The sequence below is a fragment of the Saccopteryx bilineata genome, chromosome 3, assembly GCF_036850765.1.
Source record: "Saccopteryx bilineata isolate mSacBil1 chromosome 3, mSacBil1_pri_phased_curated, whole genome shotgun sequence".
Taxonomy (NCBI): Eukaryota; Metazoa; Chordata; class Mammalia; order Chiroptera; family Emballonuridae; genus Saccopteryx; species Saccopteryx bilineata.
In genome coordinates this window covers 51,277,136-51,292,393 of record NC_089492.1, presented here as the reverse complement: position 1 = coordinate 51,292,393, position 15,258 = coordinate 51,277,136, and the positions used below count along the sequence as shown (strand labels likewise).

General features: G+C 36.5%; 1 protein-coding gene across 4 annotated transcripts in view; it reads left to right on the top strand.

The window, feature by feature from the left end:
- The window catches only part of RB1CC1 (RB1 inducible coiled-coil 1), a 118,029-nt gene that overhangs the window by 85,114 nt on the left and 17,657 nt on the right, over positions 1-15,258 (top strand). For 3 of the 4 annotated variants that reach the window (XM_066266121.1, XM_066266118.1, XM_066266119.1), the window contains 2 exons: positions 19-127; positions 225-465. In XM_066266121.1, coding sequence (XP_066122218.1) covers positions 19-127; positions 225-465 — 350 coding nt within the window. Of the gene's footprint in view, positions 1-18; positions 128-224; positions 466-5,827; positions 6,228-15,258 lie in introns of those variants that run through there. The other variant, XM_066266122.1, reaches the window with a different exon arrangement.

The window sequence follows — 15,258 nt, the reverse complement described above, 5'->3', positions numbered from 1 at the left end:
TATCATTCTGTGTTCCAGACCAATTTTAATACTGTTTTAACAAGAGAGAAAATGAGAAAAGAAAACATAATTAATGATCTTAGTGATAAGTTGAAAAGTACAATGCAACAGCAAGAGAGAGATAAAGGTTAGTAATATTTTGTAATATAATATTTTTAATTATTAAAATTAAAAATCATTTGAGATATTTTGTGATGCTTATTTCAACTTGGGGTACTTTTCAGATTTGATAGAGTCTCTATCTGAAGATCGAGCTCGCTTGCTTGAAGAAAAGAAAAAACTTGAGGAAGAAGTTAGTAAGTTGCGTGGGAGCAGTTTTGTTCCTTCACCGTTTGTAGCTACAGCCCCAGAACTGTATGGAGCTTGTGCACCTGAACTCCCAGGTGAAACAGAAAGGTCAGCCATAGAAACTCAAGATAAAGGAAGAGTGGACTCAGCAATGGAGACAAGCATGATGTCTGTACAGTATGTATATTTTTCTTCACCTATCTTAATAGGCTTTTAAACCACTAGTGTACTTCTTAAGTTAAAAGTTCCTAAGATAGGAAATATAGTTTATTAAGTCCTATTGGTTGTCCATAGCCCATATATCTAAAAGTTGTGCCATTTTAATTCTTCAGTCTATAAATATGACAGGTATTTTAATATTACTGTTGTTCGTGCTATGAATCACTCCCGCATGTTTTCATGGGCTGCCAAGATAAGTATCACTATAGTAGTATTAAGCTATTCTTATTTATAGGGAGTGTTTAAACTTTAAAGTTCATAACCTAGGAGAAGACGTTGGTATGCTAATGGATATATTCATTTTGGTGAGAGTGTTATTGGCTAGGGGAAGGAAGAGACTTTTTTTTTATTCAGTGTAAGGAGGGGAGGCAGAGAGACTCCTGCATGCACCCCAACTGGAATCCACCTGGTAAGCCTACTAGGGGGTGATGCTCTCTGCCCATCTGGGGCATTGCTCCATTGTTCAGCAACCAAGCTCTTCTTAGCAGTGAGGTGGAGGCCATGGAGTCATCATCAGCACCCAGGCCCAACTTGTTCCAGTCGAGCCATGGCTGCAAGAGGGTAAGACAGAGAAGTGAGAGGGGGAAAGGTGGAGAAGCAGATGGGCACTTCTCCTGTGTGCCCAGACCAGGAATCGAACCTGGGACATCCACATGCCAGGCCAATGCTCTTACCATTGAGCCAACTAGCCAGAGCCAGAGATGTTTTGAAAAGTAAAAATGTGTGTAGGTTTCTGTTCATTTCCAAAAAAGGGAGTAGAAACTGACTAACTTGAGACCTAGAAAGGTATATTACTTAAGAATATAAGTGAAAAATAGAACAAATACATGTAATTTAAAAATGCAAAGAAAACATAAACATAAAAGATACCATGGCATTAGAAAACATAAATGACAGAAATAAGTCCAAATGTACTACCATATTTCCCCCTGTATAAGACGCACCTTAATTTTGGGGCCCAAAATTTGAAGAAGAAAAATTATATAAAGTTATTAAACTCAAGTTTTATTCATCATAAAATTTATACAACTTCTTATCACTGTCAAAATTCCCCCATCCATTACCTTGTCCTCATCTGTGTCTGATAACAAATCACTGTCTTCATATATTGCCTCATCCTCTGTTCCATCTGTGGCATTTGAAATGCCACACTTGTTAAAGGACTTGACAACCACTGTATAAAATGCACACAGTGGCCCTGGCCGGTTTGCTCAGTGGTAGAGTGTTGGCCTGGCATGCAGGAGTCCCGGGTTTGATTCCCGGCCAGGGCACACAGGAGAAGCGCCCATCTGCTTCTCCACCCCTCCCCCTCTCCTTCCTCTCTGTCTCTCTCTTTCCCTCCCGCAGCCAAGGCTCCATTGGAGCGAGGTTGGCCTGGGCGCTGAGGATGGCTCTGTGGCCTCTGCCTCAGGCACTAGAATGGCTCTGGTCGTGGTAGAGCGATGCCCCAGATGGGCTGAGCATTGCCCCCTGTGGGCGTGCCAGGTGGATCCCGGTCGGGCGCATGCGGGAGTCTGTCTGACTGCCTCCCTGTTTCTGGCTCCGGAAAAATTAAAAAAAAAAAAAAAACGCACACAGTTTTTAGACCCCAAATTTTTCAAAAAAATATATATCTTATATATGAGGAAATACAGTATTGAAAAAGTAAACAGACTTATCTATGAAACCTGTCAGAAAAGGGAAGCATCCCAATTGCATTCTATGTACAAGAAAAGTTTCTAAAAGTTATATAAACATTTAGTGTAATGTGATTGAGAAAGGTATATATAAGGCAAATAAAATATATATAAGCCATGTAAAGCTAAAGATTTTAAAAGTAAAATAGGAAATTTTATAGAGAGAGGACACACTTCACCACAAGCAAATAATTGTTAATGTCTAGATGCTTTAAAATGTTACTGAATCATAAATGAAGAACTTTTTAGAGCACTGTTAGGGTAGGATACTTCTTCCTCTCAGGAAACAAGTAAAAAGTAAGAAGTTGAAAAACAGAATATTAAGTAAAAAATAAGGTAATAGAAAAACAGCTAAGAAAATTAACTACATATCAAAATCAACAAAAAGTCTCAAAGTTCTAAATATTGATATAATTCAAGCCACCAAACATAAGCAATAATATTAAAAGATAGTAACAATGTTTGCATTTTTCTGATGAGCATTTTTTCAAATGTCTGTTGGCCATATGTACATCCTCTTTGGAGAAATGTTCACTCAGGTCCTCTGCCCATTTTTTATTTGGTTTGTTTCTTGGAGGTGTTAAGTCAGCTCACACGTTTCAGAATGGCTATCATCAGAAAAACAAGTGTTGGTGAGAATGTGGTGAAAAGGGAACCCTCGTGCATTGTTAGTTGGAATGCAAATTGGTACAATCGTTGTGGAAAACAATATGCAGTTTCCTCAAAAAATTAAAAATAGAAGTACCGTATGGCCTATCAATTTTACTTCTGGATATTTATCTGAAGAAATCAGAAACACTCATTTCAAAAGATATATCCACCCCTATGTTCACTGTAGCATTTATTTACATGTGCAATCTAAAGAACAGAATAAATACATGTGGAATCTAAAGAACAGAATAAATTAACAGCAAAACAAACTGTCATAGATACAGAAAACAAACTGATGGTTGCTATATGGAAGAGGATTTTGTGGGGCTGGGTGAAAATGGTAAAGGGATTAAGAATTACAAATTAGTAGGTACAAAATAGTCAAGGAATATATGGCCAATAGGGAATATAATCAAGAATATTATAATAATTATATATAGTGCCAAGTTGATACTACACTTTATTGGGGTCTCACACTGTAAATTATATAATTGTCTAACCCAAGTTGTATACCTGAAACTAATGTAAAATAATACTGAATGTAAATGGTAATGGAAAAATTAAAAAAACAAAAACGGAAGTATTTTTTTAAAAGTTAGTCTCAAAAATAGTTTATAAATCTGGAAATAAATCTCCTTCCTCAAGCCAGCAACCATGGGATCATGTTTATGATCCCACACTCAAGCTGGCAAACTTGGCGTTTCAAACTTGAGTCCTCGGCATCCCAGGTTGATGTTCTATCCAGAAGCAGTTTTCATAATTTAGGAAGAATGCCAACTATCACATCACTATTCAGCAAGACAATAAATAATAAAATCTGGCAAGTAAAATCTGAACTGTCATCATTTCAAGGTAATATTCTTTTCAAACCACTAAGACCTAGCAAACTATTAGAACTAATAAAACTACATTAGAGCCTGACCAGGTGGTGGTGCAGTGGATAGAGCCTCAGACTGGGCGGGACACAGAGGACTCAGGTTTGAAACCCCAATGTCACCGGCTTGAGCATGGGATCATAAACATGACCTCATGGTCACTGACTTGAGCCCAAAGGATGCTGGCTTTAAGCCCAAGGTTGCTGGCTTGAGCCAAGGGGTCACTTATTCTGCTGTACCCCCCCTTCCCCCGTCAAGGCACATATGAGAAAGCAGTCAATGAACAACTAAGGTGCTGCAATGAAGAATTGATGTTTCTTATCTCTCTCCCTTCCTGTCTGTCTGCCCCTATCTGTCCCTCTCTCTGTCTCTGTCTCTCTTGCTAAAAACAAAAACAAACAAAAGCCACATTAGAGTACAGGTCATCAATATATGTACAAAAAAAAAGTTTATATATTTACTAGCAAAAGCTGATTAGAGTATATATAAAAAATTCTGATAAATGTGTAGGGAAATGATTTGTTATTAATGAATTTAGCAAAAATGTACAAGACCCTTACGGAGAAAATGATAAAATTTTATGAAAGATATTAAAAGGGCTAAAGCTTAGAGATGGGTAGAAATATAATATTATAAAGATGCCATTTCCCCTTTAGATTTGTTGTTATTTAATTTTACCCAATTCGAATTTTAACAGGATAAGTTAGGTAAAATTTCCAATTGGATGCTAAAATTCATATGGAAAAATAAACATGTAAATACTGTTGATAACATTTACAAAAATGTTATAATAGTGGAATTTATTCTGCTAGTCTTAAGCAATATGGCAAGTAATTAATTCAGCATATTGTTGGTAAAGTCACAGACATATAGATTACTAGAATTGGTAGTCTTGAAATAAACCCAAGGGTATTTGGAAATTTATGTCATTTTTAATCAGCTTTGAAAAAGAAATGGCACACAGGAATAATTGGTTACCCATTGGTGGAGGGTAACCCATCTTTTACATTATATACCAAAAAATATTGCAGACATATTAAAGGCTAAAAGTTACCTTAACATATAGAAATTCTTAAAACAGGAGAATACACTGAATGTGCAGTAGGGAAGTACAAAGAAAATACTACTAAATGTTATTACATCAAAATTTAAAACCTGAGCACAGCATAAGATTGGTGGTTAATGTTTTTAACAAATGAATGATAAAACTGTCAAACATTTAAATAATTAATGCCAATTCCTCAGTCTTTAAAAAAGTTGAAGAGGAGACAAATCTTCCCAACTCATTCTTTGAGTTCAGTGTTATGCTTATATCAAAATCAAACAAATACATCTCCAGGAAAGAAAAATAAAATAAATCTCTCTAGAGCACAGGAAATTTTTAAACATTTTATGGATATGTTTAGGTTCTTGGTTGTGGTGGTATTAATGAGTGAGTGTATTTGTATGTCCAAACTCATCAAGATGTGGATATTAAATATATGAAGTATTTTATATATGGTCTACCGGAAAGTTCTGTCCGTTTTTGGAATAAAACAAAATACAAATTTTTCTTACCGTCAATAAACTTTATTAAATAATATAATTGCCATTATTATTAATGATTTCTTGCCAGCGTGAGGGCAATTTGTATATCCCATTTTTGAAAAATGTTTTATCTTTTGATGCGAAAAATTAAACCAGTGCTTGTTTGATATCTTCTTCATTTTTGAATTTTTTGCCCTTCAAAAAATTTTGTAAGGACAAAAACAAGTGATAGAGGGTGCTAAGTCCGGGGAATATGGTGGATGCAACAGAATTTCCCAACCTAGTTCTGCAATTTTTTGACGAGTCCCCAAAGCAGCATGTGGCCTGGCATTATCATGATGCAGTATGATGTTCTTCCTATTGAACATCGCCGGCCTCTTTTCTTGGACTGCTGTCTTTAATTTATCCAGTTGCTGACAATACTTCGAATTGAGCTTTCCGTTCGGTTTTAAAAGCTCATAATGTATTGGTCCTTGAATGTCTCACCATATACACAACATTCTCTTATTCAGAGTCAAATTTGCTTTAGAGGTGGAAGGGCTAGGTTTTCTGGGTTCACAATATGCCCTTTTCCTTACGATGTTTTCGTAGGTAATCCACTTTTCATCCCCATTTATCATCCGGTTCAAGAGGGGCTCAATTTTGTTCCGAGCAAGCAGAGATGTGCATATGACGACTCGATCATCCAAATTCTTCTGACTTAATTCATGTGGCACCCATCTTGAATATTTCCACACCAATCCTATCTTCCGAATATGATCCGAAATGGTTTGCTGAGCTGAATTAAGCCTTTCTGCAATCTCCGATGTTGTCAGAAAAGGATCTTGCTCCAACATGGTCTTAACAACATCGTCATCGATCAAAGATGGTCGCCCAGAACGTGGCTTATCAGAAAGGTCAAAATCACCTGTTTAGAATTTTTCATACCATCTTCTGCATGTCCTATCAGAAACTGTACCTTCACCAAACACTTTCAATAAATTTTTGCATGCTTCTGTAGCATTTCTTCCTTATTGAAATTCGTAAAAATACAGTGGCGTAAGTGAACTTTATCAGTAGCCATGGGTACACTATCGCTTCACACATAAGACTAACATGAATCAACTTTGTTTTAGTTAATTTGCTACGTCAGTATGTGTACATTAAGTGATAAAAATAGAGAGGCACACATGTACCAAATAAATATGTGCTTATGTGTCCAAACTTGTTGTGATAGAAATGGACAGAACTTTCCGGTAGACTTGACATATCAATTATACCACTATAAAACCAAAAAGAAAAAAATAATTGCTAGTGCTAGTAATGCAAACTTTGTCCTTCCCTGATTGCTTGTTGCATGTGCAGTGCTTCTACTTGTTTTGGCCTAATTTTGAATCCACCCTTTATTTTATGTTTGTGTTTCTAAAGTTGTAGAACAAAACTGTTCATTTTAGAAAAATCAAAAACAACAGATTATTAGCACAGTCATCTTCAATTTGTTCCCTAAATGAGCAACATCAAAATTACTATTTAACTTCTTAGAAATTAAAATCTTGGAACTCATCTTGTCCTACTGAATCAGAGACTCCACGTCAGTAAATTCATTTCTACTATGTTAAGAAAATATCTCTTAGGACTGTAGATCTAGATATTCTCAAGAAAAAAAAAACTAATAAACTGAATCCAGGTATACAAAAGGAATTCTTACTGGGTTTATCTCTGGAATGCAAGGTTGGTTTAACATCTGAAAATCAATTTATGTAATATATCAGTATTAATGGATAAAAAAAAAGCATTTCATAAAATATAATAGCATTTCATTATAAAAACATTCAACAGACTAGGAATTGAAAAGACCTTCCTTGACCTAATAAAAGGCATCTGTGAAAACCCACAGTTAAGATCATACTGAATTATGCAGCATAATCAAATGTCAAAATAATCTAGAGATGTTTTCTCTGAACATATGTACCTTGATTTACCAATGTCACCCCATTAAAATTAATCAAAAAAAAAAGATCATACTGAATTGTGAAAGACTAAATATTTTTCTCCTTAAATCAAGAAAAAGAAAATCACCCACTCTTGATGCTGGTCGTTAACATTGCACTTGAAGTTCTAATAAAGGGCATTTACTCAAAAAAAAGAAACTGTAGGCATACAGATTGGAAAAATAGAAGTAAAACTATGTCTATTATACACACACACACACATATATCTTATAATGTTGTATATAGACAGTTCTAAGGATTCCACTAAAAATCTGTTGTAACTGATAAACAACTTCAGTAAAATTGCACAATACAAGATCAGTATCTAAAAATCAATTGTCTAGCCTGACCAGGCGGTGGCGCAGTGGATAGAACGTCGGACTGGGATGCGGAAGGACTCAGGTTCGAGACCCCAAGGTCGCCAGTGCTGGCTCATCTGGCTTGAGCAAAAAGCTCACCAGCTTGGACCCAAGGTCGCTGGCTCGAGTAAGGGGTTACTCAGTCTGCTGAAGGCCTATGGTCAAGGCACATATGAGAATGCAATCAATGAACAACTAAGGTGTCGCAACGAAAAACTGATGATTGGTGCTTCTCATCTCTCTCCATTTCTGTCTGTCTATCCCTGTCTGACTCTTTCTCTGTCCCTGTAAAGAAAAGAAAAAAAAAATCAATTGTCTAGCAACTCGTCTGAAAATGAAATTAAATTTTATTTATGGTACCATAAAAGACACAATACTTAAAAATAAAAGGTCAAAACTTGTTCATTGCGGATTATAAAATATTGTTTAAAGAAATAAAAGGAGACCTAGAAAAACATCTCATGTTCATTGGTTGGCAGACTTAGTCTTGTTAAGGTGGCAGTACTCCCCAAATTGATCTGCAGATTCAACATAATTCTTGTTGAGATATTTGTTTTCTTTTTTTGTATAAATGGGTAAGGTAGTCTTAAAATTCATATGAAATTGTAGGAACCCAAAAGAGCCAAAGCAGTCTTGAAAGTGAAGAACAAAGTTGGAAACACACACATTCTTATTTTAAAAATTAATACAGTGCTAGTGTGGTGCTAGCATGATAAATATACATACATGCACACACACACACACACAATGTGTCTGTAAAGTCATGGTGCGCTTTTGACTTGTCACAGGAAAGCAACAAAAGACTATAGAAATCACCAAATAAAGGAAAACCCAATTTCTGTAGGATGATGTGGCAGCATGAGCACATGCACAGATGATGATGTAACACCGTATATACAGCCCATGGCCATGCCAGTCGAGATGGTACAGAGGAAAGTTCAGTGTGTTATGTGGCTCGCTAAATTCGAATCCGTGACCAAAGTGCAACGTGAATATTGGCGCGTTTATAACGAAGCGCCACCACATAGGAATAACATTACTTGGTGGGATAAGCAGTTGAAGGAAACCGGCAGTTTGGTGGAGAAACCCCATTCTGGTAGGCCATCAGTCAGTGATGAGTCTGTAGAGGCTATACAGGATAGCTACCTAAGGAGCCCTAAAAAATCTGTGCATGAGCCCACATCGAACTGCACTGAATAGGTATGACACTGGGAAGAGTTTTCCTTTTATTTGGTGCAGATTTCACATTTCTTATCTTTTTTTTTTTTTTTTGTATTTTTCTGAAGTTGGAAATGGGGAGGCAGTCAGACAGACACCCTCATGCGCCCAACCGGGATCCACCCGGCATGCCCACCAGGGGGCGATGCTCTGCCCATCTGGGGCGTTGCTCTGTTGCGACCAGAGCCATTCTAGTGCCTGAGGCAGAGGCCATAGAGCCATCCTCAGTGCCTGGGCCAACTTTGCTCCAGTGGAGCCTCGGCTGCGGGAGGGGAAGAGAGAGACAGAGAGGAAAGAGAAGAGGAGGGGTGGAGAAGCAGATGGGCGCTTCTGTGTGCCCTGGCCGGGAATCGAACCCGGGACTCCTGCACGCCAGGCTGATGCTCTACCACTGAGCCAACCGGCCAGAGCCCCTATCGTCTTTTGTTGCTTTCCTGTGACCAGTCAAAAGTGCACCATGACTTTTTGGACACACTATGTATGTGTGTGTGTATGTGTGTGTTTGTGTGTGTGTGTATACAGAAATAAGCTCTTATATTTATTGTTAGCTTAACCCTTGCATTTTGGTCAAGGGTGCTTACTGAATTCAGTGGGGGAAATGTGGATTTTTCAACAAATAGTGCTGGGACAGCTAAACATGCAAAATAATTAATTGGAACTTTTCTTCACCATACAATACAAATTAAATGTAATAATTTTTTGTGTGTGTGACAAGAGACAGAGAGAGGGACAGATAAGGACATACAGGAAGGGAGAGAGATGGGAAGCTTCAATTCTTCGTTGTGGCACCTTAGTTGTTCATTGATTGCTTTCTCTATGTGCCTTGACTGGGGGGCTACAGAAGACTGAGTGACCCCTTGCTCAAGCTAGGGACCTTGGGCTCAAGCTCGTGAGCCTTGGTCAAACCAGATGAGCCCGCGTTCAAGCTGGTGATTTCAGGGTCTTGAACCTGGGTCCTCTGCATCCCAGAATGACGCTCTTATCCACTGCACCACCACCTGGTCAGGCTAAATGTAATACTGTGAATGAAATTATAAAACTCTTTTAGGAGGAAGTGTTCATGACTTTGCAATAGGCACAGCCTCTTTCTACAAGAATTACCATTTATAAGGAGAAACAATTCCAGCCTTTATTAATGTTACTTTAAAATATAGTTGGGGAATTATACCTGCAAGAGAATTTAAAAATCCACATTACAATTAATAACCAAAGAATTATGAAGAATTATAAGAGATGACTATGAACAGTTATATGCCAACAAATTGGACAACCTAGAAGAAATGGATCAACTCCTAGAAACACACAACTTAACAAGACTGAACGGTGAAGAAATAGAAAATCTGAACAGACTGATTACTAGTAAGGAGATTGGATCAATAATCAAAAACCTCGCAGCAAAAAGAAGTCATGGACCAAATAACTTTATAAGTGGATTTAACTAAACATTTTTTAAGGAACTAGTATCAAACTTTTGAAATACTTTCAAAACATAAAAGAGGAAGGACAACTACCAAACTCATTTTACAAGGCCAGCATTATCCTGATAGTAAAGCCTAACAAAAAACACTACAAGAAAAAAAAATTATTCCTGATTAATGTATTGATGCAGAAATCCCCAACAAAATGTTAGCAAACTGGATTCAAATACATAGAAAGGATCATATACCATGATCGAGATTTATTTCAGGGATGCAAGATTGTTCAATGTCCACACATATCAATCAATGTGATAATTGAAAGGTGGAAACTCTGGAGACTCATGAAGAACACGAGGCTAAAATGCATTAAAAGTAAAAGTTTACTAAAAATGCCCAGATGCGAATGGGCTGAGACAGATCAAACCACATCAGCCCTGAGCAGATACAAGGCACTTTTTCACTGAAAGGTGGGGAATGGGGGAGTTTATCAGCAGGTGGGTTTTCTGTTAACTCCTAGTTTTCAGTTTCTAACCCAGCACACCTCAGTAACTGTTTTAATTGGCCTGTCTTCAAGTGATTGATAAACAGATTTCTCCCACAGGGTTTATTGATTGGCCATCAGTCAAACTAATTTCTAGCTATAGAATGGGAGTGAAGTGCTTCTATTTATCTAACAATGATCACATTAACAAAATGGACAAAATTCACATAATCCTCTCAATAGGTGCAGAAAAAAGTATATGACAAACTTAAGCATCACAGTTGAAATTCTGGGAATTCTAACCAGAACATTTATGCAAGAAAAGGACATAAAGGGATTCAAATTGAAAATGTTATTATATATAGAAACTGTTAAGACTTCACCAAAAAATAGAGCTAGTAAATGCTGGCAGTGAATTTGTAGGATTCAAAATCATACAGAAAAATTAGTTGTGTTTTTGTTCACAAACAGTGAACTTTGAGAAAGAGAATGGAAAACAATCCCATTTAAAATTTTATCAAAAGGAATAGAATTCTTTTTTTTTTTTTATAATTTTATTTTTTTAATGGGGTGACATCAATAAATCAGGATACATATATTCAAAGATAACAAGTCAAGGTTATCTTGTCGTTCAATTATGTTGCATACCCACCACCCAAAGTCAGATTGTCCTCTGTCACCTTCTATCTTGTTTTCTTTGTACCCCTCCCCACCCCCTATCCCTCTCCCATTCCCCTCTCCCCCCCACAACCACCACACTCTTATCAATGTCTCTTAGTTTCACTATTATGTCCCACCTACGCATGGAATAATGCAGTTCCTGTTTTTTTCTGATTTACTTATTTCGCTTCGTATCATGTTATCAAGATCCCACCATTTTGCTGTAAATGTTCCGATGTCATCATTTCTTATGGCTGAGTAGTATTCCATAGTGTATATGTGCCACATCTTCTTTATCCAGTCATCTATTGATGGGCTTTTTGGTTGTTTCCATGTCCTGGCCACTGTGAACAATGCTGCAATAAACATGGGGCTGCATGTGTCTTTACGTATCAATGTTTCTGAGTTTTGGGGATATATACCCAGTAGAGGGATTGCTGGGTCATAAGGTAGTTCTATTTTCAGTTTTTTGAGGAACCACCATACTTTCTTCCATAATGGTTGTACTACTTTACATTCCCACCAACAGTGTATGAGGGTTCCTTTTTCTCCACAGCCTCTCCAACATTTGCTATTACCTGACTTGCTAATAACAGCTAATCGAACAGGTGTGAGGTGGTATCTCATTGCCGTTTTGATTTGCATTTCTCTAATAGCTAAAGAAGATGAGCATCTTTTCATATATCTGTTGGCCATTTGTATTTATTCCTGGGAGAAGTGTCTATTCATATCCTCTTCCCATTTTTTTATTGGATTGTTTGTTTGTTTGTTGTTGAGTTTTATGAGTTCTTTGTATATTTTGGATATTAGGCCCTTATCTGAGCTGTTGTTTGAAAAAATCATTTCCCATTTAGTTGGCTTTCTGTTTATTTTGTTATCAGTTTCTCTTGCTGAGCAAAAACTTCTTAGTCTGGTGTAGTCCCATTCATTAATTTTTGCCTTCACTTCTCTTGCCATTGGAGTCAAATTCATAAAATGCTCTTTAAAACCCAGGTCCATGAGTTGAGTACCTATGTCTTCTTCTATGTACTTAATTGTTTCAGGTCTTATGTTTAGATCTTTGATCCATTTTGAGTTCATTTTAGTACAGGGGGACAAACTGTAGTCCAGTTTCATTCTTTTGCATGTGGCTTTCCAGTTTTCCCAGCACCATTTATTGAAGAGGCTTTCTTTTCTCCATTGTGTGTTGTTGGCCCCTTTATCAAAAATTATTTGACTATATATATGTGGTTTTATTTCTGGACTTTCTATTCTGTTCCATTGGTCTGAGTGTCTATTTTTCTGCCAATACCATGCTGTTTTGATTGTCGTGGCCCTATAATAGAGTTTGAAGTCAGGTATTGTTATGCCCCCAGCTTCATTCTTTTTCTTTAGGATTGCTTTGGCTATTCGGGGTTTTTTATAGTTCCATATAAATCTGATGATTTTTTGCTCTATTTCTTTAAAAAATGTCATTGGAAGTTTGATGGGAATTGCATTAAATTTGTATATTGCTTTGGGTAATATAGCCATCTTGATTATATTTATTCTTCCTAGCCAAGAACAAGGTATATTCTTCCATCTCATTATATCTTTTTCGATTTCCCTTAACAATGGTTTATAGTTTTCATTATATAAGTCCTTTACATTCTTTGTTATGTTTATTCCTAAGTATTTTATTTTTTTTGTTGCAATCGTGAAGGGGATTATTCTTTTGAGTTCGTTCTCAATTGTTTCATTGTTGGCATATAGAAAGGCTATTGACTTCTGTATGTTAATTTTGTATCCTGCGACCTTACTGTATTGGCTTATTGTTTCTAGTAGTCTTTTTGTGGATTCTTTGGGGCTTTCGATGTATAGGATCATATCATCTGCAAAAAGTGATACCTTTACTTCTTCTTTTCCGATATGGATGCCTTTTATTTCTTTGTCTTGTCTGATTGCTCTGGCTAGAACCTCTAGTACCACATTAAATAAGAGTGGAGAGAGTGGACAACCCTGTCTTGTTCCTGACTTAAGGGGGAAAGCCTTCAGTTTAGTGCCATTTAATATGATGTTAGCTGATGGTTTATCATATATGGCCTTTATCATGTTGAGATATTTTCCTTCTATACCCATTTTGTTGAGAGTCTTAAACATAAAATTGTGTTGTATTTTATCGAAAGCCTTTTCTGCGTCTATTGATAAGATCATGTGGTTTTTGTTATTTGTTTTGTTGATATGGTGTATTACATTAACCGTTTTACGTATGTTGAACCATCCTTGAGATTCTGGGATGAATCCCACTTGATCATGATGTATTATTTTTTTAATGTGTTGTTGTATTCGATTTGCTAGTATTTTGTTTAGTATTTTAGCATCTGTATTCATTAGAGATATTGGTCTGTAGTTTTCTTTTTTTGTGCCATCCTTGCCTGGTTTTGGTATGAGGGTTATGTTGGCCTCATAAAATGTGTTTGGAAGTATTGCTTCTTCTTCAATTTTTTGGAAGACTTTGAGTAGAATAGGAACCAAGTCTTCTTTGAATGTTTGATAAAATTCGCTGGTATAGCCGTCAGGGCCTGGACTTTTATTTTTGGGGAGGTTTTTAATGGTTTTTTCCATTTCTTCTCTACTGATAGGTCTGTTTAGGCTTTCTGCTTCTTCTTGACTCAGTCTAGGAAGGTTGTATTTTTCTAGGAATTTATCCATTTCTTCTAGGTTGTTGAATTTAGTGGCATAAAGTTTTTCATAGTATTCTACAATAATTCTTTGTATATCTACGGTGTCCGTGGTGATTTCTCCTCTTTCATTATGGATTTTGTTTATATGAGTTCTTTCTCTTTTTTCCTTGGTAAGTCTTGCCAAGGGTTTGTCAATTTTGTTGATCTTTTCAAAGAACCAGCTCCTTGTTCTATTAATTTTTTCTATAGTTTTTCTGTTCTCTAATTCATTTATTTCTGCTCTGATTTTTATTATCTCCTTTCTTCGGCTTGTTTTGGGTTGTCTTTGTTCTTCTTTTTCTAGTTCCTTAAGGTGGGAAGTTAAGTGGTTCATTGGGCTCTGTCTTGTTTGTTCATATATGCCTGAAGCGATATGAACTTCCCTCTTATCACTGCTTTTGCTGCATCCCATAGATTCTGATATGTCGTATTGTCATTTTCATTAGTCTGTATATATCTTTTGATCTTTGCACTTATTTCTTCTTTGACCCATTCATTTTTTAAAAGTATGTTGTTTAGTTTCCACATTTTTGTGGGATTTTTTTCCTCTTTTTTGCAGTTGAATTCTAGTTTCAAGGCTTTATGATCAGAAAATATGCTTGGTACAACTTCAATTTTTCTGAATTTGCTGATGTTGTTTTTGTGGCCCAACATATGGTCAATTCTTGAGAATGATCCATGTACACTGGCTAAAAATGTATACTCAGTCACTTTGGGATGAAATGTCCTGTAGATGTCTATCATATCCAGGTGCTCTAGTGTTTTGTTTAAGGCCACTATGTCTTTGTTGATTCTCTGTTTGGATGACCGATCTAGAGCCGTCAGCGGTGTATTGAGGTCTCCAAGTATGATTGTATTTTTGTCAGTTTTTGTTTTAAGGTCAATAAGTAGCTGTCTTATATATTTTGGTGCTCCTTGGTTTGGTGCATATATATTAAGAATTGTTATGTCTTCTTGATTCAGTGTCCCCTTAGGCATTATGAAATGACCATTTTTGTCTCTGAGTACTTTTCCTGTCTTGTAGTCAGCATTATCCGATATGAGTATTGCTACACCTGCTTTTTTTTGGATGTTATTTGCTTGGAGTATTGTTTTGCAGCCTTTCACTTTGAATTTGTGTTTATCCTTGTTACTTAGATGAGTTTCCTGTAGGCAGCATACAGTTGGATTTTCTTTTTTAATCCATTCTGCTACTCTGTGCCTTTTTATTGGTGAGTTTAATCCGTTTACATTTA